The 23390-nt window shown below is 46.6% G+C and overlaps 1 protein-coding gene across 1 annotated transcript in view; it reads left to right on the top strand.

Annotated features, from left to right (window-relative positions):
* Window positions 1-2964: 2964 nt before the first annotated feature.
* The window catches only part of CHRNG (cholinergic receptor nicotinic gamma subunit), a 159329-nt gene continuing 138903 nt past the window's right edge, over window positions 2965-23390 (top strand). Inside the window, exon 1 of the mRNA XM_085635679.1 lies at window positions 2965-3273. Within this exon, the coding sequence (XP_085491805.1) occupies window positions 3234-3273 (40 nt within the window). The 5' untranslated portion in view covers window positions 2965-3233. The remainder of the gene's footprint in view (window positions 3274-23390) is intronic.

Below are 23390 nucleotides of genomic sequence, written 5' to 3'. Positions count from 1 at the left end.
GGCTTTAGAGAAATGAGGTGCATTGAGAAGGAGGAAATGGGAGAGGGGGGGTCACAAAAAGACTGTTGCACCACGCGCGACCAGTGTTAGGGCCAGTCCTGGCCGGGAGTCTTAGCCCCCCCCCCCCCCCCCCCCCCGAAGTTCAGGTCTAGTTGCGCCCCTGGCTGCTTCCCAAGGTGGAAGTACGTTTGCTGCTTGTTTTTCATACCCCCATCTCGAGATAGGGCTCTCTGATTGGAGTAGTAATGCAGAACCGCCAATCAGCATGTAGTTCCTGCAGCAGAGCACTGATTTGACCGCAGCACTGATGTTCCTCCAATGAACGGGACAGCAGGAGAGATGCCAGGGAGTGCCGTGAATTTTGTATACATAAAGCTGCAAAATACTTTAATTTTTCTGATGAAACAGCTCTTCTCTGTTGCCTTTTGCCTCGTGGTTGCTGAATTTAACATCTGGTTGCTGCCGTTCGCCTCGTTCATGAACCCTTCCCCCTCAAGGTTATCCTGGTTTTGTACCCTCGCAGCTACTGCATTTCACTGCAAGGAATTTACAACAGTTGTATACTTCCTGAAGAATCCATTCTCGGGCAGGTAAGAGGGAAGAGCTTTTTGTACTATTTTTTTTAAAGTTGTATTTGAACAGACCTAGAGTTTTCAGATGTTGAGGTCCCTAAATGAAGATGGAACAAAACACCACTACTCAGTGGGAAAGGAGGCAACTCCTTTTGTTTTATATTCCTTCACACACCCTAGTGGTGTCATGCTTCATCATCGGGACACCTCGACGCCTACAAGTCGAGGTGGGCTCGACCATATCTCAGGGAGCTCTTAAGAAGATGTTTTTGGCCAGGGGGATAAAGATTAAAAGCCACAGCAGTTCCCAGTGTCCCTTTTATTCTTGGAACTGTCAGTGGTGATAATAAAATACAGTCTACGACAATTGATAAGGAGCGTTAGTTGCCCTTATCTCGAATAGTGCAGGGAATTCTTCTGCCTTACCCAATCCAGGGGGCATTTTTTCCGCCCTGAAGAAAGTCCAGCACCCTTTATGGGGCTTAGCGGGACTGAAACATGTTGGCTATATGGTTTTAGGACCATAATATCCCAATTGACCCTTAAACTGTATTTTATTATCTCCTTTCCCACTGAGTAGTGGTGTTTTGTTCCATCTTCATTTAGGGACCTCAACATCTGAAAACTCTAGGTCTGTTCAAATACAACTCGCAATCTCATTTTGAGCTGCTGGTGGGGAGTACTTCCGGTATAACAGTATAAAACCTGGGAGGGTGTACTCCTTCCTGTATTTCCTCTCAGCCCCCTGTAAGTTTGGAACCCCTTCCTACTTATGTCAGTGCCTAACTATTTTTTTTAAAGCCTTGCTCGTTTCTCCTTCGTCCCACTACTAGTGGGAACGTTGGATTTTTCAAGGAGGAGCTAATTTGGCATTAATGCCATAGGTGCTGACTTTGGTTCTGGGGACCCGGGTTTGAGTCCTGGCATCGGCTCAACATCATGTGATCTTGGGCAAAATCACTTAATTTACCCGTGACTTACGAAAAATGAATTTGACCTTGAATAAAGTTGCTGGTGCTTGTTTAACATGTTCCAATCCCTAGAGCTGAGCCCACAAGCCCAATATAACAAATATGGTGAAGTATGCCTACCTTCTGCCCTCGCTTCTTTCGTAGACAAAATTTAAATGCTTTCTTGTGCAGCTATTTCTGAAGCTTTGGAAGGCGATCTTCTTTATAAGCCAACTATGCTATCAAATTGAATCTTGATGCTGCTAGAGAATAAAGATGTATATATCCTCTTGAATCACTTATATCACATGTGTATGATGTAAATGCCCCCTAGGCATTCTTGGAAAACTGTGGCTAGCCTCCTACTGGCATGGCAACACCTGGCCATACTCCACATAATCATGAATTTTTCAATTGTGTCAGAAAGCATGTTTTGTGGAACCCCTTTTTCTGACATCATGTTTAGGGGCAAGGATGTGACACAACAGCCAGAGCTGGTGACTGTGGAACTGGGGAACCAAGTTCAGTTCTTGGTGTCTGCTCAACATCCTGTGATTCTGGGCAAATCACTTAATCTCCCTGTGCTTACAAAAATTGAATGTGTGCTTGTGTAATGTAAAGATGCTCCTGTAAAGTGCTCCAATACCTGTGGGTCATGTACGGCTATATAAAACTGCAAAAAATGTACTACAACATTTTGTGAGCACTCCCGTTTCCAGGTACTGCTCAAGACTGGAAGTGGAGCACAACCGAAGGATGGCAGAAGCAAGAATCTGTCCACACATTGACTGTCTCTGTGGAGAAAAACAGGCACGCCCCTCACCTGTGTTTTGGGAGTGTTTTTACTAATCTATCCTAAATGTTGTGCTTTATGTGAAAAATAAAGCACCAACGTCATTTATTGCGCTAATTATTTCTTGGAGACTTTTCATTTGAACTTTATAATAAGCACAAGCACTACAAAAACTTCAGTTTTTTAAACACTCTTACTTTATTTAATATTATTTTCCATATACGACCTGGGCTCTGCAGGAGGGAATGGCTATCAATGATGCAGAGTACCAGCTTCCAGAACTTTTTTGTCAAGTGGTGGTGGTTGTGGGTGGGGGGGGGGCTCGACGTGTAGAAAGGTTTAGATGGGGGGGCTCAGCCGGCAATAGTTTAAAGACCTCTGCTTTAAACCCAGACCTATTGGCATTGCCAATGTTTGTTGTAATCGTGAGAGGTGGAACATGCAGCAAGTTCCATTCTGGAATCGACCTTCCCGCCTGACTCACTGCGTGATCTTGATGAAATATTTGATAAAAGACAGACAGTGATTGTTGGCATTTCTTTATATATAGAAATAATCACCATGATTTCGTTTTTCTGCCAACAATCGCGCCAGCCTGGGTCGCCAATGCTATATATAGATGCCCTTCAGTGAAAGTGGCCGCGGAATACGTTTGCTTTTCCCACGGGCAGGTCGGATGGCCTCGACGCCCGGTTAAGCTGGCAGCCGCTGGAGGTCTCATGCCCACCCGGCCAGCAGCGTAACCAGACCCTCCCATTGTGCTCCCCTGCCTGCGATCACCTGTTTGGGGACAGCTGCAGCCAGCCTGCGCCAGAACCGCGCCCTGACCACTCTGCCTCACAGCGCGGCACGTCTCAGAGGCGGGACACAAGGCGCTACGAGTCCCGAGCTGGACGTACCTGGAGGACGGGCGCGACCATGGCGCCGCTGGCCCTTTTACTGTCACTCGCCATCCCAGGTAAAAACTTTTAAACCAGGAGTTTGCTCGTTGCACGGGACACAGCAAAACAAATGCTGTACGTCTGTATGTATTGTTATGTTACATAGCGCCAAACTGTCCACCCTAGGGGCTTTCATAGCACTTTATTGTGCCAGTTAGATTGCTCAGTAAACGACCCACTTCCTGCTAAAAGTCCTATCCTCCAAGGTCAAAAAAAGGTGCGTTAGAGTTGGGTAATAAATAAAGGCGATTGTTGTTTACAGCGCCTTGAAATGGCAAACGGGGAGCAGCGTGCGCTACACAAAGACACTGTGTTAATTGGCTTAACTATTATGCCTAAGCATCTTACTGGTCTCATAATGGGTGCTGCGAGGCTGGCACTGGGGCATGTGTAACTAACTTCCGAGCTACTCTGTAAAGCAGCTTTCAAAGACGCCGCCCCGCTTCCCTGTAGCGTCAAGTTCGCAACGCAATCTGCCCTGGCGCATAGTAGCCTCCTCTTCCCCTACAGGACACATTCCACCTATGTGTCTTCTTCACACATAGGACCAAGCCCCTGCTTTCCGAACACCACGAGGAACAGTGCTACGAGGCGCCTGCGTCAGGAGTGTGAGCTATATCTATACACGCTGATGACACTGGATGAGTCGCTGGGTCCCTGGGCGCCAATGGCCTGTCTAAGCCCTACTTTGGCAGCTCTGTACTGTATTCAGTCGTTTTTGGAGAGCGGACGATGTGACCCAGAACTCACTGTACCAGACACACCCCTCCCTCAGAGTTGCTTTGACAGTTTGCAAAGTTTGTAACAGAACAGAAAGAGTAGGGCACCGGATAATATGCGGAGTCAGTCCTGCCGGGAAGTCTTGGAGCGTTTACGGATCTCTGCAAAAGACCCTTTCAAACTCCCGAACCACGTGTTAGTAAAGAACATAAGGGAAGTTATTCTTAAGGGTCCCAAGTTTCAGTTTTTACTGGTTTCCACATACAAATGCATATGGGAAACCACCTATTTCTTTTTATTATTAAAAGTGGAAAAAACGGAAAATTGCATCTTTCCATGTATTTATGTCAATGCTTCCGGTTATGACCACCACGCCACTGGAGAGGTTATAAAAGGGGCAATGTTTTCTATTGAAACTTGAAATAGTTGCAGCTGTGCATATGTTTAACCACAATGTTCATGTTTATGAGATCTGCATGCCAGTGAGGCATTGTATATGTTTCTTGTACCACTAAAGCCATCAGATGTCAAAGTGAGTGGACCATTATCAGATCAAACTGAGCGTGTACCATTTGCGGCTTCATTTTTACACAAAGCAGAATAAATATGGATAAATACCTATAAAATGAGCAAAAAAAGAATTATGAAAGAATAATTTGCAAAAGACAGGCCTAGGAGATGCCGCCCGCAATTGCCTCGCATCCTTTCTATCAGGCAGATCATTTCAGGTCATTTCTCCCCCCTACAGCTCCCTGAAACAGCTTATACGCTATGGTGTTCCTCAGGGCTCGGCCCTGAGCCCGACATTATTTAATATCTATGTCCAACCTCTGGTGGGAATTGCAAAAAGCAGGGACCTCTCCATGGTCTCATATACCGATGATACTCAGCTTGCGACCTTGCTATCCAACACCTCCGACCAACACATTACCAAGTAAAAAGCAGGGGCCTCTCCATGGTCTCATATGCCGATGATACTCAGCTTGCGACCTTGCTATCCAACACCTCCGACCAACACATTACCAAGTTTCAAAATGAGATGTTGGCTATCGCGGAATGGATGGCGGCCAACTGCCTCCAATTGAGTGCAGTTAAATCCAAGAACCTCCTGGTAGGAAGGGATACGCATCTTTGGAGCGATCAATGGTGGCCTGCCGCACTGGGAGTTATTCCCACCCCCAAGGATACTGTTACAAATCTGGGTGTGTGGTTAGACGGTGCACTTTGGCATCTGCTTTGGACTCTTGTGCGGTCTGAAGCCGCTGCTCGGGTTTTTTCATACTCAAACCCGCCAGACCATCCTCCAGTCTACTATCCTTTCAAGATTAGACTACTGAAATTCTCTGTACCTGGGTGCCAATAAGGCAGGCATTAATCGCTTACCGAGGGTGCAAAACCCCGCTGCCCTCCCGAAATTTTGTTCTACTTCCATATACATACGGAAGCTACACTGGCTCCTGATTGAAAAGAGAATTAAATTTAAATCTTTCTGCATCTCCTACAGAATTTTCTACACCCAAGCTCCACTCATTCTAGCTAATCTTCTTCTCCCCTATGTACCGGAATGTGCCCTCCGCTCCTCGAATCAACACCTGCTATGCACTCCCCGTGTCAAAAGAGCCCCGGCGGGAGGCCGCTCGTTCCGAGTCTTAGCCTCCGCCCTCTGGAATGCCCTCCCCAGCACCATCAGGAATCTACAGCACCATGTGGTATTCAGGAGAGCAATTAAGACCTGGCTCTTTCCCTATTCAATTTCTGTCACTCCCCGCTCCTTGGGCAGTACCGGCAGATCTAGCGCTGGGATGCACCGCCGCTGGGGCAGCCATGCACTCTACAAATCCCATAACATAACATACCGGGAGAAAAGTAAAAAAAAAACTAAAACCAGGAGCCCTAGTTATTATTTCCCAGCTAATTACTACTCAGCGCTACTCATCTTATTGACTCTGGAAGGATGAGCTGCTCAATTGGCCCTGCGACAATTGAAAATGGACACTGAACAGGTTCGCGACAATTTACAGCAGCAGGGGGTGCTCAAACCTTGCACGTTATATTAAGGTGAAGAAATATTATAGCAGGCTTTGTCATTGTAAACAAATAAATGACACATTGTATTCTGTTTACTTTATTAAAAGGAACTTTGTGATATATGGATCCTTGTAACATTCATGTGTTCTTGTAACGTGTCCTTGATCCTTGTAACGTCCTTGTGTCCTTGTAACGTGTCTTTGATCCTTGTAAGGTACACTGTCCTTGTAATGTGTCCTTGATCCCTGTAACATCCATGTGTCCTTGTAACGTGTCCTTGATCCCTGTAACATCCATGTGTCCTTGTAACGTGTCCTTGATCCCTGTAACATCTATGTATCCTTGTAACGTGTCTTTGATCCCTGTAACATCCATGTGTCCTTGTAACGTGTCTTTGATCCCTGTAACATCCATGTGCCCTTGTAACGTGTCCTTGATCCCTGTAATATCCATGTGTCCTTGTAACGTGTCCTTGATCCCTGTAACATCCATGTGTCCTTGTAACGTGTCTTTTGTCCTTATAACGTCCTTGTGTCCTTGTAACGTGTCTTTGATCCTTGTAAGGTACACTGTCCTTGTAACGTGTCCTTGATCCCTGTAACATCCATGTGTCCTTGTAACGTGTCTTTGATCCTTGTAAGGTACACTGTCCTTGTAACGTGTCCTTGATCCCTGTAACATCCGTGTGTCCTTGTAACGTGTCCTTGATCCCTGTAACATCCATGTGTCCTTGTAACGTGTCCTTGATCCCTGTAACATCCATGTGTCCTTGTAAAATGTCTTTTGTCCTTATAACGTCCTTGTGTCCTTGTAACGTGTCTTTGATCCTTGTAAGGTACACTGTCCTTGTAACGTGTCCTTGATCCCTGTAACATCCATGTGTCCTTGTAACGTGTCTTTGATCCCTGTAACATCCATGTGTCCTTGTAACGTGTCCTTGATCCCTGTAACATCCATGTGTCCTTGTAACGTGTCCTTGATCCCTGTAACATCCATGTGTCCTTGTAACGTGTCTTTGATCCCTGTAACCTCCATGTGTCCTTGTGACGTGTCTTTGATCCCTGTAACGTCCATGCACCAGTCACCGTTCCCCCATCAGATATTTATTGTGTGAGTAATATCTCCACTAGTTTAGAGGTCCCCGTAACTATTCAGAGCGAGGACAGGATGTAATCTGCCCTGCCCGGAGGAGCCATTACAAGGTGGCGGATTCACCAGAAGCGAAAGGTGCAAGGGATATTGGTCACATCTATGGCAACAGACCACATGTGTGACCATTGATTACAGACACAAGGTGAACCAACCATGTTGCACCAGAAGAAATTGAAATGACAGTCCTCCATAGTAACTAGGAGCTTTTTTCTTTTGTGGGTGGATGAGGAAGACTTGTGCATCTTTCTTCGGCGGGCCTCAATCTCCAGCGGTATTGGCAAGATGTGGGCGACCCTTATATGGCGTTCTTGGGGATCATACTCCAAACGAACGGCCATGATGAGAGCTATCGCCATTTGAATTTATTTATTATGATTTGGAGCTCCAAGGAGTCCAACTTAAAAATATGCACAGCCATCTTCAATATACCAAATCAACCATCACTTAAAAACAAGCTAAAATAAGACAAAAGACATTGCAAATTAAATTTTTCATAAAACGATGCAGAATTCGTAGTTGTATACAAGAGGAAAAAGGCAGAATTGCGAACGCCAAATCAATTTCATGAATCCTTTTAGATACAAAAACGAACTCGGCCAGTACTTAACAAGTTTTGCCATTAAAGTCTTTGATGATTTTGACTATGAAATGCAAAAAAATATATATATATATTTATAAAAAAGCATGTTGCACAGTAATGATTGAATTACAAAAAGATTAACAATTCTAAATACAGTACACCATAAATAGCAGCAAAAAGATGAAGAAAGTGTAAGTGCTCGAGCATGATAATGGATTCAAAAATCCTTAAGAAATTCTAATTAAAGCAAGAAGTAGATTTTACCCAAAATTATTATTATTCAAATTGCATACAAAAGCCCTAACAGGTACACTATTGTAAATGGAAATGTAAATCCAGTATTTGTAAAGCGCGAACAATTGCCCGATGGCATCAAGGTTCTGGGGGCCGTCGGGAAAATTAAGCGAGCTATTGCCCAGAGTGACATGGTGCTGAGCTGATCTGCCGCCGGGGATTGAACCATGAGCCCCCGTGCTCCGGAGTCAGAATCCTTGGCCGCTGCACCACACCTCTTCCAACTTCCTGTCTATAAATATTTCATCATGTGTGTTGAAATTCATAACAACATACAAGGTGTTGAAAGTGCAAGAGCGCAATTAAAGTACCAATTTCATAAGCCCTTTATGATACCACCATAACTTGGTCAGTGCAAAACATTTCGTACCATTAAATACTCCAATAATTTCCGCTATAAGATAGAAGAACCCAAAAAGTTCTACTTATAAAATAAATTGGATTTTACCCAAAGGGAATCCTATGCTACTAACTACATCTATACTGAGCAACATAATCCTGCTCTAAAATATATTTTAAAAATGTTTAAAAAAGTTTTGGGCCTCCTCAGCAGTGACAATGTTATATTTTAGGAAAAGCTGTCTCAAAAAACTACGTTGTGAGGGATGTAGTAGGGGGCACACAAATAAAGTATGATTTAGATCCTGCACACAGTTTCCGCATAGGTGACAAAGTTTATCCTGCCTAGGGAGACCCTCCGACACCCCTGTTAGTCGTAAGGGAAGCAAATTCAACTTAAAAAACAAGATGGTTCTGCGCACTCCATGGGGAAGATTTCATACGACATAAGGTTGGGGCTGTTTATAAATACTACTTACCTCTACAATATCTTTATTGGAATGCACTGAACACATTACGATATCTCTTTTGCAAGAGACTTCATAAATTATTTTTTTAATTCATGCATTCAAAACTTGTTTAAGAAAAGAGCGCGTGCCGCTGTGCTCTATTTCAACCAGGTTTACAGCTTTCTCGTAATTCCTGAAGGACACTTTTCCCCTACAGGGATGAAAAAATGTCCTTACACATTGCTACCCGTAAGGGGTTCTCAGCACTATTCAATAGGGCATTGCTCCATCTTAGGCACACTGCCACGGTGAACACATAAGTGGAGAGTAGCCGGAATTCAAACCGAATCACCGCTAACGGGTCTGCTCGGTTCAGATTACACATTTGGCGCCAAATACTCCCCTCAACTTTCTCGAAGTAATCCCACTGCTGTTCATCTACTGATTCACAGACATAATTCAGCACAGGAGGAATTTTCATTGTATAAACTTATAAAAACATGTGCACAATGACTTATCACACAGTATTTGTAAAATCTGCCAATTGCGGATGCCTGAGAAGTTGCCTTACTTCTGCACTGGTCAATAGGGTCACCGCTGGAGCACTTGCTTGTAAAAATTCATCCTAGATATGGATACAACTTCAGTACGGCAAGTTTGCCCTTCCCCAGAAACCAGTGCATGTTTTTCCTAACTCTACCTCCCTGGCATTTAAAAAACATTATTTTACTTTTTGAGGTATTTATTATCTGAGTAGAGTGCTAACTGATTAAGGTGTCTTTGTAATCCGATTGGAGTTAGGTCTAACATAATGGCATTGTCCGCAAAGAGCAGACAGCTCAGTTTCATAGTTCCTAGTTTCGGTGAATCCCCTTTACAGAGGCCCACCTTACTCGGTAAATCATTAATGTAAAGAGAGAAAAGAGGAGGAGCTAATAGGCATCCTTGCTTCAGCCCATTATGAGCCTCTACTTTACTTGACAGGTCCTGGGTACCTCCCATCAGGACCTGAGTCCGTGTAGAGGAATGCAATGCAATGATCAGTCTGAGCAGGTGCGTGGGGATTCCCACGGTGACCAGTTTCCTCCACAGTGTCCCCCGTTCAACCCAGTCGAAAGCCGTGGAGAAATGTATAAAGGCAGCATATAGGGCCATACCCTTGCTATTGGATATTTTTAGATTAAAGTTTGCAGGGCAGTGATATTATCTAGAGTGCCACTATGGTTACAGAACCCAGCTTGCCCTGCAGGGACAAGGCCATTTCCAAAAGCCCAATCCTGGTGGTAGAGAAGTATGCTTTTGGCAAACAATCCAATAATGCGATCTGCCTAAGGCTGGCAGGAGAGCTTTTCGGACCCTTTTTAGGTCTCGGCTAGCGAAGGCTGCGCTTGCGCAGTCTCGCTTGCGAGATTTAATGACTTGGAGAAGAGGGGCTTAAACCCGCCCCTCTTCTTGAAGAATACAGGCCCCAGCTAGGCCCGCAGAATACAAGGGTTCGCTCTCCTGTGACAAAAGTTAGAAGGAAGTTGGCACGGAAACTGCAAATACAAAGACAGAGTTTATTAACCCTTAAGGGTGGTCCTACAACCCATACATCACTCTTCAGTATTGCATAGAGTAGCACAAAGAACTTGCGTACGCGGTCCCCTTTTATACACAACAGAGGGGCTCATAAGTGGGTGGATACAACATGAGGCAAAGTTCTTTACCTTTTATGGGCATTTTCGATACAGAATCAATATGTGGGCGGAGACGACAATGTCCTGAGCCCGCGAAAACATGGTCAAGCAAGGACTAACTGATAACAGATGTGGTCAAGTCTGGGCATGCGCCAGACAAACAAAGGAGCTATTTATAGACTGTTACTAGGCAGATTACAAGAGCAAGTGACAGAAGAAAGGACTCTTGTCGTGCAAAGCACGTGGAGGCATGACATTACAAGATGGAGTCCAGACATTAGTCAACATAAGACAAGAAACATGTTTAACGAGAGAGAATGCATGTCTTTAGTGAATGCTTAATCATATCGCCGTTTTAGTTTTCAACCGACGACCCTTTCAGCATTTACTGAAGGCATTCGGCTTATTAGGATAATCATCATAGATATCAATTTTCATCATCTCTTCCACCTCTTTGGTTAAATATTTCTGGTGGGTGACATTGGCAATAGCTTTCTTATCAGGAATACAAAATGACACACATAAAGAACAGAGTAAAGGACCACATTGGACACAGATGCAACAGGAAAACAGAACTGCTACAATAATGCAGAGACCAGTTAAAACTTTCCATCCCCATGTAGTGATCAATGCCCAAAACCATCCAGAAAAGGTCCAAGTACCATTTTCTGTATGAATCTCAGCTGCGATTTTATGCAATTTATTGATAGCGTTGTAAACTGATGGCGTATGATCAGGAATAAACACACAGCAACTACTTCCGATAATTTTTCATGCTCCACCTCTATCGGCTAACATAACATCTAACACCATACGATTCTGCAATGCAACAATTCTAGTAATTTGTAGTTCTTCCGTAAGATTCCCAAGAGCAGCAGCGGTTTGATTCGTCACAGCCTCTACAACTCTTGTTAATCTACGAACCTTCCTACTATTTAGGGCAGCTCCAACAAAGAAAAACAATCCTAAGTTAAAATCGATATACTGCTGTAAGCTAGTATCAGTTTGATCAACATCATCAATAGATAGAGTACGTTTATACCTATTTACAGTTACATTGTTCAGCAACTTCAAATCTTTATGATAGGATGCAGGTGCTAAGAATACAGGAGGTAATAAAAACGCTACATAACATACTCCGGACCAGCCGGCTGGTAAGCGATAATAACCCTTATTCCCACATACAAAGTATATATTATGGGAGGCTAAGAAAGTACTATTATTTAATCCATCTATATTCAGAACAATAATACAATCACTAACACCAACAGGAATATGACCCACACTCTGGACACACAGGTCCGCTTGTGCCACTTGAATCACAAAGCGCTCTTTCCCTGCAGTGTCTCTGGTGTTCGTGAAAATATAGGGGATCAATTCATTGTCTGGTCGATATTCTTCCCACTCCCATATTGTCCCATTCGCTTGTGGATAGCCATTTTTATCTTGATGACATTCTCTATTAAGTCTGAAAAGTAATCGTCCCACTGTATGTTTCCGTGTGGCAAAAAGCAAAGTGTACCATGCTCTACAAGAGCCATTATGAGAGAAAGGAAGGGGTATAAATGGCGTTCCTCCTTTCTTCTGATGAGCTGGCATCATACCACATATCCAACAGTTCGTAGCATTCGTAGCAACATGGGTATGATGCAACATCTGGATAAAAGTGTTATTCAAATAAGACTGACGATGCTTCAATTCTTGATACGGAAGGGTATAGAAGTAGTGCTCCTCAGGCACTGGAGTGGTCAAAACAAGCAACTCACGGGCAGGAGTCACATCCTCAACAAACCATGTGGTTATACCAACAATAACTACAATGAAAATAAAGCTTGTCGCACAAAGAATCTTCTTCTTTTCCATCTTGCAGTAAAAAGTCAGTATCTTCCTGAAACTAAAAGGTTGTCAGAACTCTTCCCCTTAGGCAGCTGTGATTTCTTCACCAGCGGGCCAAGACGGGTGTCACTACACTAATGCAGGGCTGATCCCCCCCCCTTGCCTCATTGGCTCTCCGTTTCACTAACCTAAGGGCCGTTCTGACAACGTATCTGGCTACAGGAAAAGAAAAATCACTTCCTCGGTCGAAGATGATATCTCCCTCCTCCAGGGATCGCTTGGTCCGGGAAGAGCTCCTCAGTGTCGTTCGGTTCCACAGCACGGCCTTTCTCCGCAGTCAGGATTTCTCGATGGTCGGTCAACACAGCAGGGTCCACCAATCCAGGCGGCACTTTACGACAGTGCAAGGAGTGGATCCAGTTCTTCCGATTGGAAACTCGCACAGCTGTCCTCGTTGCGAGCAAGACTTGCTCAGGACTAACCCATCTCGGTTCCAGACTGTTCGTTCTTTCGAATACCTTTATCATAACCTGATCGCCAGGTCGGAGGTTATGACCTTCACCTGTGGACCGATCAGGGAGCGCTTCTCGAACCTGTTTATGAATAGAAACCAAATTATCCGTTAACTGTGCCAGATAATCACTCATCATTACACAAGGTACATCATACACTAACTGCGGTTTTGGTGGACCCCAAATATTCATTGGGCGTCCAAACACGATCTCGTAGGGTGTGAGACCGGTCCGAGAATGCGGTATCGATCTAATTGACAATAATGCCAGCGGTAAAGCATCTGGCCAAGTCAAAGAAGTTGAAGCTTGGATCTTAGCGATCTTAAGCTTCAGAGTACCGTTATATTTCTCAACCAATCCCGCAGACTGAGGGTGAAACACTGCATGGAACTTCTGTGTAATGCCTAGGCCTTTCAGGACATACTTGATAACATCTGCTATAAAATGAGGTCCGTTATCACTCCACAGCAATCTGCAAACACCATATCGAGGGAAAAACTCCTTCAATAGCATCTTCGCTGTAGTCATTGCAGTATTGTCTTTCGTAGGGTATGCCTCAACCCATTTACTGAAGGCACAAACCACTACTAGAACATACTTCAGATTGTTACAGCGCTCAAGCTGAATGTAATCCATCTGCAAAACCTCAAAGGGTGCAGTAGGCGTTGCAAATCCTCCTGCTGGAGTTCGTGTACCCTTTCCTGGGTTGTACCTTAGGCAAATCATGCAGGTCTGCACTACCCTCTTTGCCGTACTAGCGATCTCCGGATGCTCCCAAACTCGCGTGAGTAATTTGACAATTGCGGAAGCTCCGACAAGCGCTAGTCCATGTGCCATCTGAACCATAGGTTGTACGAAGGCTGTGGGTAACTTCCATTTATCCATCTGCTTACTTCTCCAACACCCTTCATCATCTAATTCTCCATCATTGGACCATTGCTCCCGTTCCTTATCGGAAGCGGTCCTCTGTATCTCCAACACTTCTCTCCTGGCATCGTGCCATTTTTCTGTCTGCGATTTCACAACATACATTGCAGTAGCACCAGGCTGCATCGCAGTCTCTCGCGCCACCCGGTCTGCTAAAGCATTCCCCTCTCCCACTTTATCAACCACCTTCTTATGGGCACTACATTTAACTATAGCAATCTTCTTTGGATATGTTAGTGCAGTCAAAAGGTTGTGAACTAACTCCCTATACATTATCTGGGTTCCATGTGACGTTAGAAACCCTCTCTCCTTCCATAGTAGGCCGAAGTCGTGCGCTACTCCGAAGGCATAGCGGCTATCTGTATAAACATTCACACACAATCCTGCACTGAGCTCACATGCTCGTGTTAATGCTATCAGTTCCGCTGCCTGAGCTGATTTCTGCGGTATGCGTGCAGTCTCCACTATTGTTTGTAATGTGGTAATTGCATACGCTGCTGAAGTCGTACCATCTGGTAGCTTCAGGCATGATCCGTCCACCCACAGTTCTCCATCTACATCTGTAAAGGGCGTATCCTGGAGATCAATACGACCCTTTGTCTGTTCCTCAGTCACAAGAATACAGTCATGTGTTTTTCGTGCTTCAGACTGAGTTTCCGGAAACGGCAGCAATGTGGCTGGATTTAGCGTTGCGCACCTCTTTAACGTAATATGGGGAGCCTAAAGCGTCAACTCATATCCCGTTAAACGAGCACTGGTCAAATGCTGCGTCTTTGTCTGATTAAGCAGGGCATCCACAGCATGGGGAACTAATACCAACAATTTGTGAGATAACACAATTCCCTCGCTTTGGCGTATTGACACAGCTGTCGCCGCAACCGAGCGAAAACACCCTGGTAATGCTCGGGCAACAGGATCAAGTACAGCCGAAAAATATGCACAAGGGCGCTGCTTGTCGCCGTGCATCTGCACTAAAACTGATAATGCACATCCATCTCTCTCATGCACATTCAGTGAAAAGGGCTTCGTATAATCAGGGGTACCTAACACTGGTGCTGAGCAAAGGGCTTGTCGTAATTGCTGGAAAGCAATTTCACACTCATTTGACCAGGGAAGAGGAATCGGAGTGTCTTTTGTCAAAAGTGCTAATAATGGCTTAGCTATGTGTGAGAACCCCAATATCCATTGCCTACAGAAAGAGGCTAAACCCAAGAATGCACGCACATCCTTCTGTGTGGAAGGTACTGGCGTGTCCAAAATTGCTTGAATACGATCTGGTGTGAGTGCACGCCCCTCCTTAGACAAAAGGTGACCCAAATAAGTCACCTTTGGTCTACAGAATTGCAATTTCTTCCTCGACACTTTGTGATTGTGAGATGCCAAAAAGGAAAGCAAAGATAACGTAGTCTTCTCACACAACTCAGGAGTGTCAGCCGCCAACAAGATGTCATCGACATATTGTATAAGGGCGACACCATCAGGCAGAACAAAAGAATCCAATTGCCTTTTCAATGCTTGACTATAAATACTAGGGCTTTCTGTACAACCCTGAGGGACTCTACAAAATCTATAAGACCTATTATTCAAAGTAAAACCAAAGAGGTATCGGCTATCAGGATGAATAGGAATCGAAAAGAAAGCATTTTTTAAATCAATAACTGAAAACGTGGTCGCCGTTGGCGGAACCAAAGTGAGTAACGTCGTGATATCAGAAACCACTGGGTACTGAGGTATCACTATCTTATTCACTTCTCTTAAGTCAATGATAAAACGATAAACCCTGGTGTCAGTATCTTTCTTCAAAATAGGTAAAATAGGGCTATTGCAGACATTGTAGGGAACTTCCTCCACCACTCCCACCTTAATCAAATCCTGCACAATCTGTATGAGTGCCTCCTCCCCCTCCTGAGAAATACGATACTGAGGGAGGCGAGGTAACACCGCACCCTCCTGGACACTAATGTGGACAGGCGGAATCACCATCTGTCCCACATCAGTATCCGAAGTGGCCCACAAAGAATGAGGGAGGGAAGCCAATGCAGCATCCTCCACAACCACACACATCCGGTCTATCAGTGGGTGATTATCGTTTAATATCACACGTACTCCAGTAGGGGAGCAGCGGATCGTAGCTCTGAAGTGCTTAAGCATATCAAGACCCATAATGTTGTCGGGCGTGTGCGGAGCGAGCAAAAACGGACAGGGTGCAGAAAAGTGGTCAACATGGAAGGCAAGGGGTCGGGAAAGAGGGCTTCGAGAGAGTGTACCATCAAACCCTACCGATGTAACCATTAAACCAGATGGGGGAGCCCTCGGAACCAATTGTTTAGACAGTGCTCTACGAGTAGCTCCGGTATCAACTAGGAACCCATCAGTAGAACCCAAAACACTTGCTGAAACATAAGGACCCTTCTGATCAACCGGTACTTCAACTGATTCCAACCCCCATCCAACGCAATCCTATGCATGCTGCGAATCATGGTACCCAGGGCAGTCATTCCCAGACATTTGATACTGATTTTGCCGATCAAATACGTTAGGTCTATCTCGTTGCTGCACGTTAGAGTCAAATCGAGCACGATCATTGGGATTCCCTCTGAAATTCGAAAAGCCCCCTCTACCTCTCGGTGGTCCCTGACCACGTCCCTGACGAGATGCATATAATACCGGACAATCTCTAGCCCAATGACCCGACTGTTTACAATACGCACATTGATTTCTATTAACATCTGACCGAACGGAAGGGGGACCATAGGATCCTCCTCTACCTCTGTCGATACCCCAATGAGGCGGACCATACACTTGTGCTAACATCACCTTAGTTTTCAAATCTTTCGATTTCTTCTCCTCATGCCCCTTCGCTTCTTGTTTCTGACGCTCATAATACTGAGGGAGGGATGCCGGAGACGAAGTGCACAAGGAACTTTCACTCGCTTTTAAACGAGCTGCTATTCCTGGCAATAAATTCGCCACGTATTTATCAACAAAAAGGTGTCGACCCGTATCATCCGTAGGGGACTGACCACTGAAATCATGAAATGTCTCTTCGAAGCGCGTAAAGAAGTCTGAAACGGATTCATCAACCTTCTGTTTACACGATGCTAACATGTTCCAATCAATCTTTCTAGGGGGGATAATTGTTTTCAATTTAGTCAAAATAGCAGTGGGAAGATCTAAAATAAGCTGGGGTGGTTTTTGCGCGGGTTTTCTCTCCCTATCCACATCCTCAATCTCAGACCATTTGGCCTTAAAAGCGGCTTGATCATCCACCTTCCGCACAGACCGCCACATATCCGGTGGTAAAATAAGCCCAAAGAACAAATCTATATCTGCTAAGGTCATAGTACAAGAATTCAAGCCCCCTTCAACCTCTTCGTAAAAGGCTACTGGATTCTTGCGGGGGTCAGGCAATGCATTCTTTAAGGCCATAACATCAGCCCTATGCCAGGGAGTATAAACCCAATTATACACAAAATATCCCCTAGCATCGGGGGAAGATATATCTGAACTATTTCCTGCTCCTTTAGGAGGAACATACAAAGGTGCCGCCTCTCGCATCGGTTTAGCATGCACTAGTTCACTCTTATCTGATTGGGAGGTAGATGACTGGTCGCCGACGGTACGCAAATCCGATTGCTCCTTCTCCCCTGCCTTTAGGCGCGCTCTCTCTTGAAGTTCAAACGCCGCGTCCCGCAATGCAAACAGCCGTCGGACCGCATCGGGTACCTTAGAGGGAGAAAAAACACCGTTACGTAATGCTTTAGCATCTGAAACTACAGCATCAGGCTCGAAAACATCAGAATATTTCCGAAAGGCATTAATCACTTCATCAGAAAAAGTTGCCGCAAAATACAGCTTCTCTTTATCCCGCCAACCTTCCAAAGAGTCCAACAATTCAGCAAGGGGTAGCTTGCCTTTAAGCGCACGCAAATAAATTTTCCAGAGCTCACCCATACGATCAACTGATAACATGGACCGCGTGTCTACCTTATCCGAAACCGATCCAGAATCCTGTGATCTCGGGGCGGACGCGCCAACATAAGGGGGCGGAGAGCGATCTAATAAATAAAAATCATCTTCAAGATTAGTAAGGACAGGATAAAGTGGCTGGCGGACAGCATATTGACCCGAGACTTGCAACCTACGCTCTTTCTCTTGTCTCTCCGCCAGTTCTCTTTCTTCCCGACGCTTCGCTTCCTGCGCTCTCACATGATCATTTTTCCGTTGCTCTTTATCAAACAGCGCTTTCTCACGTTTCTCTCGCTCACGCACTTCCTTTACCCATAACCGTACACATTCAAACATGTCTTGCCGAGCACGCCGTTTACACATACACTGTTCCACATACTCAATCTTACGCATATCAAACGATCCATACAAAGGCCATCGCAACTCAGGATCCTTTTTGGTGTATTTCCTCCACACTGTGCTGTACATTATAGAGGAAAGACCATGCTTCACATACATATCCCTATTAGGAGTCCCCTCTGGGGGGGCTGGAGCAGATTCCTCGAGATTTAACCGGTTTCCAAAACAGCAGCACCACTTACGGAGTGCCCTGAAAGCAGGCATGATCAAAAATAATGCAAAATATGCAGTATTATCAAAAATGGCACTTAAACTTTGTGCCGTTCAAATTTTCACAGCTCCGGAGAAATATCTCCACATTACCTGCCTATATGTGTTGCAACGCATATATTCTCACAGTAATCAATACAAAATATGACCGGTCATCACAAATCAAACTCAAATAGCCAACCCAGGCTTCAAAACTCGGAGCAAGTACCGTACAACGGTTCTTACCAATCAAGAGTGTCCAGATTCCAACTGCCAAGTTCCAAAATTTGCCCAAACAGCTGTCACGGCAAAACCGACAGAAGAGGTCTCAGTCGAGGACCGGCGCCACCCAGAAGGTCAGTTCGGAAGGGAAGGAAGAAACCTCGGGATGCCAGGACTAAAACGCCGCTGGCAGTGATCACATCCCCAGCCAAATTCCTCACCTTCGTCACGACCAGTCCTTCGAGCATCCGAGTCGCCGATGAGCCCCACGTGACGGGCGCCAATTGAAGAATACAGGCCCCAGCTAGGCCCGCAGAATACAAGGGTTCGCTCTCCTGTGACAAAAATTAGAAGGAAGTTGGCACGGAAACTGCAAATACAAAGACAGAGTTTATTAACCCTTAAGGGTGGTCCTACAACCCATAAAACACTCTTTAGTATTGCATAGAGTAGCACAAAGAACTTGCGTACGCGGTCCCCTTTTATACACAACAGAGGGGCTCATAAGTGGGTGGATACAACATGAGGCAAAGTTCTTTACCTTTTATGGGCATTTTCGATACAGAATCAATATGTGGGCGGAGACGACAATGTCCTGAGCCCGCGAAAACATGGTCAAGCAAGGACTAACTGATAACAGATGTGGTCAAGTCTGGGCATGCGCCAGACAAACAAAGGAGCTATTTATAGACTGTTACTAGGCAGATTACAAGAGCAAGTGACAGAAGAAAGGACTCTTGTCGTGCAAAGCACGTGGAGGCATGACATTACAAGATGGAGTCCAGACATTAGTCAACATAAGACAAGAAACATGTTTAACGAGAGAGAATTCATGTCTTTAGTGAATGCTTAATCATATCGCCGTTTTAGTTTTCAACATTCTCTCCTCTTCTCCATTGGCTGGCCTCTTAAATGCTGGCCAGCCATTGGAGAAGAGGCTCGTCTCGCAAAACAAGCCCCGTCCTTTTCGGATTCGGGGGCGTGTTTTTTCGTTACTTTTCGCTGGGCATGTTTTTCTCTCCTCCAGCCAATGGCAAGAGCAGAGAAAAAGAAAAACACGTCCCCGAATCCGAAAACGACGCTGCGTTTCTCTGAGGCATTAACCTCGGAGAAAGGCAGTGGTGTGCTCGTCCTCTCCCCCTGCTCTCGGCTCCTGCCCTCTCCTCCGCCCTCATCTACCGTCCCGCATCGCCATGCCTTTCTCTGAGGCATTAACCAAGCACCTCGAAGCGCCGCTTCCAACCAACCGCAGGCCGGCCGCCTGTCTCCGAGGCCCATAATCCAAGCCACCCACAGCCCGGCCGCATGTCGTAGAGGCCCAGCCTCCGAGCCAACGGCGGCCCACCCTCTGAGGACCCGTCCCTGCTGCTGAGTCCGTGCGAGCACTCAGAGTGTGCACGCGCGCACTTAGCCATAACACTGCAAAGCCTAGAATAGCGGAGCACTTACGAATCTCGTGGGTGGCGCCCTCTCGTGTGTCCTCGCTCTTTGAGGGGTGCAGAAACCCGCTCAAAATGTTCTTGGGGTCCCGCATGCCTTTCATGGTGCGCCGCGCTCTCCCCCCTCGCAGCACTGGGGCTGCGTTGTTCCGGCCCCTCTCCCCTCGGCTGGACTAGACCGGGCTTCCTCGGACTGGAATCCTCTCTGAGGTGCGAGCGGCGGCTGCTCTGCTAGCTCCGGCCTCTCTCTGTCCCCTATCAGGGTGTGTGCAGGGGTGTGGGACAAGCATGGCATGCTGACAGCCGCGGCACGCAGCCGCAACTGAAACCACCGACAGCGCACACACACACAGGGAACCGGTTAGTTCACTTTGTTGTCGACACTGTTGCGAAAAATCATCGTTTTTTATGGAATGACCTGCGACTGCTAAGCAATGAGATGAGTTGAAGACCACCAGCAGGGAGATCCTCGCAGTTAAATATCGTACATTATTACAGCTGTTTGCTAATGCTTTCAAAAGTGTTCATTAAAGGTTACTTGCAGGTTACACACACCGAAAGACATTTATTTATTCTTTTGGACGTGTTCTTGGGTTGGATAATTCTGTAATTAATTTATTCTCCCGTGACCCACCCTCTTAAGAATTGTAAGTTTTGCGTTATTGAGCCCTTAAACTTGTATGCACCATCACACTGCTATTGTTGAGCTGGTAACATAGTACAAATATCTAATGCACATTGTCAGGGCAGCACTCCGCGTCCCTCTGTGACTAAAGCTAGGCCATTCTTGTAACACGAGTTGCCACTGTCCATCGGAGACAAGAGCTAGGTAGTATCTCACGTATTTAACAAGAGCCAGTTGTGTTTTCAGACGCTATTGTTAGTATTTTTATAGTTTCCATTAGTTTATTTTCTTTGGTCCTTCTTTGGTTTCCATAGCCTATTCTTTTGTGGCAGCTGTGGTTATCATTTTGCCAGCTGGTTCGCAGTGGCCCTACACTTGTTTCCATGGCACCTATCTATCAATCAATCAATCATGGAATTTATACAGCGTGCTACTCACCCGGAAGGGTCTCAAGGCGCTTGGGGGAGGGGGTCTGCTACTGCTCGAACAGCCAGGTCTTGAGCTGTTTCCTGAAGGCGAGGTGGTCCTGGGTCAGCCGCAGGTGGATGGGCAGGGAGTTCCATGTCTTGGCCGCCAGGTAGGAGAAGGATCTTCCTCCGGTGGTGGCTCTCTGGATGCGAGGTACGGCGGCGATGGAGAGGTGCGCGGATCGTAGCTGGTGGGTGGGCGTGTAGAAGGTCAGGCGGTCGTTGAGGTACTTGGGGCCCAGGTCGTGGAGGGATTTGTGTGCGTGGGTGAGGAGTCTGAACGTGATCCTCTTGTTGACGGGGAGCCAGTGCAGGTCTCTCAGGTGGCTCGAGATGTGGCTGCATCGGGGAACGTCCAGGATGAGTCGGGCGGAGGCGTTCTGGATTCTGGAGTCTTTTCTGAAGCTTGGCTGTGGTTCCGGCGTAGAGGGTGTTTCCGTAGTCTAGTCGGCTGGTGACGAGGGCCTGGGTGACCGTCTTCCTGGTTTCGGTCGGGATCCACCGGAAGATTTTGCGGAGCATGCGGAGGGTGTGGAAGAATGAGGAGGAGACGGCGTTGACTTGTCTGGTCATCGATAGGGAGGAGTCCAGGATGAAGCCCAGGTTGCGTGCATGGTCTGTTGGCTTGGGTGCGGTGCCTAGGGCTGGGGGCCACCAGGAGTCGTCCCATGCGGAGGGTGATGGTCCAAGGATGAGGACTTCTGTCTTGTCTGTGTTCAGTTTCAGGCGGCTGATGTTCATCCAATCGGCGACGTCTTTCATCCCTTCGTGTAGGCTGGCTCTTACGGTGTCGGGGTCTCTGGTGAGGGAGAGGATACGCTGGGTGTCATCGGCGTAGGAGATGATGTTGAGGTTGTGTTGGCGTGCGATGGCAGCGAGGGGTTTCATGTAGACGTTGAAGAGGGTGGGGCTGAGTGACGATCCCTGCGGAACGCCGCAGATGACTTCGGTGGCCTCTGTACAGAAGGGGGGGAGGCGTACTCTCTGTGTTCTGCCGGCGAGGTATGAGGTGATCCATTCCAGAGCCTTCCCTTGGATGCCGGTGTCATTGAGGCGTTGGACTAGGGTGCGGTGGCAGACAGTGTCAAATGCTGCGGAGAGGTCTAGGAGGATGAGTGCCGCTGTTTCTCCGTTGTCGAGCAGGGCTCGGATGTCGTCAGTGGCTGCGATGAGGGCGGTCTCGGTGCTGTGGTTGGCTCTGAATCCGGACTGTGATGGGTCGAGCGATCCGTTCGTCTCGAGGAAGGCGGCCAGTTGCTTGTTGACGACCTTCTCGATGACTTTGGCCGGGAAAGGAAGGAGCGAGATGGGGCGGAAGTTCTTGAGGTCGGTCGGGTCCGCTGTAGGTTTCTTCAGCAGGGCGCTGAGCTCGGCATGCTTCCAGCTCTCTGGGAAGGTGGCTGTGTCGAAGGAGGTGTTGATGATGTCTCGGAGGTGGGGTGCGATGGTGGAGTCTGCCTTGTTGAAGACATGGTGTGGGCATGGGTCGGTCGGAGATCCGGAGTGGATGGTGTTCATCATGCGGGCCGTGTCTTCGGTGGTCACTTCGGTCCATGTCTGGAGGGCGGCGGCGAGGTGCGTTGGTTCGACCGATGGGTGCACCGAAACTGTTGTGGATGTCGGCAATCTTGCGGTGGAAGTACGAGGTGAGGGAGTCGCAGAGTGCCGCCGGGTGGCCCTAGTATTTTGATCTGTGGGGTTCGTCGGAGGCGGCCGACCCGGTCGGGCTTTGTAAGGGTCAGTCCGGCAAAATGAGGGCCGCCATGTTCTTCGGCTACACTTTCATTGCCTTCGGACCCGCCTTCTCCCTGTTCCTTCTGACAGTAGCGAGGGACCCTCTCCGGGTCATCATTCTGGTGGCAGGGTGAGTGCCGCGAAGAGGCGGTGTGTTTTCTTTCTTATGTGGGTAACACACACAGCGTGGTGTGTTGTCGGCTTAAGAAGGGTAGATCATGAGGGTGTAGACGTACCACTACAACTAGCGATTTGGTGTTGCAGATGTAAAATGATTGCGTTAACAGTATGAGGTTTTATATCACAGTGTGTTGTGACAATATGCTAAATTGATCTTTATTTAGTGCCATAAGGTGGAATGTTTTAGCCAAAGGAAATGGTGAAGTGAACGTGGATTTTAGCTGTGTGTGTTGTGATCAGGATGTGGTACTTTTCAATGAGTTGTGGCGTGGAACGTTTTTGTAACACTGAAATGATGCTGTGCATTGATTTGTTGTGTAGAGGAATTCAGATAGTGTGTCTGTTTATATTGTGTGTTCTGTCCTGGTGTATGGTGTGATATAAGTTGCCGTGG

The sequence above is a fragment of the Triturus cristatus genome, chromosome 11 (genome assembly GCF_964204655.1).
Source record: "Triturus cristatus chromosome 11, aTriCri1.1, whole genome shotgun sequence".
NCBI lineage: Eukaryota > Metazoa > Chordata > Amphibia > Caudata > Salamandridae > Triturus > Triturus cristatus.
Note: the sequence above shows the minus strand (reverse complement) of the source record. Positions and strands in the feature narration are given on the sequence as shown.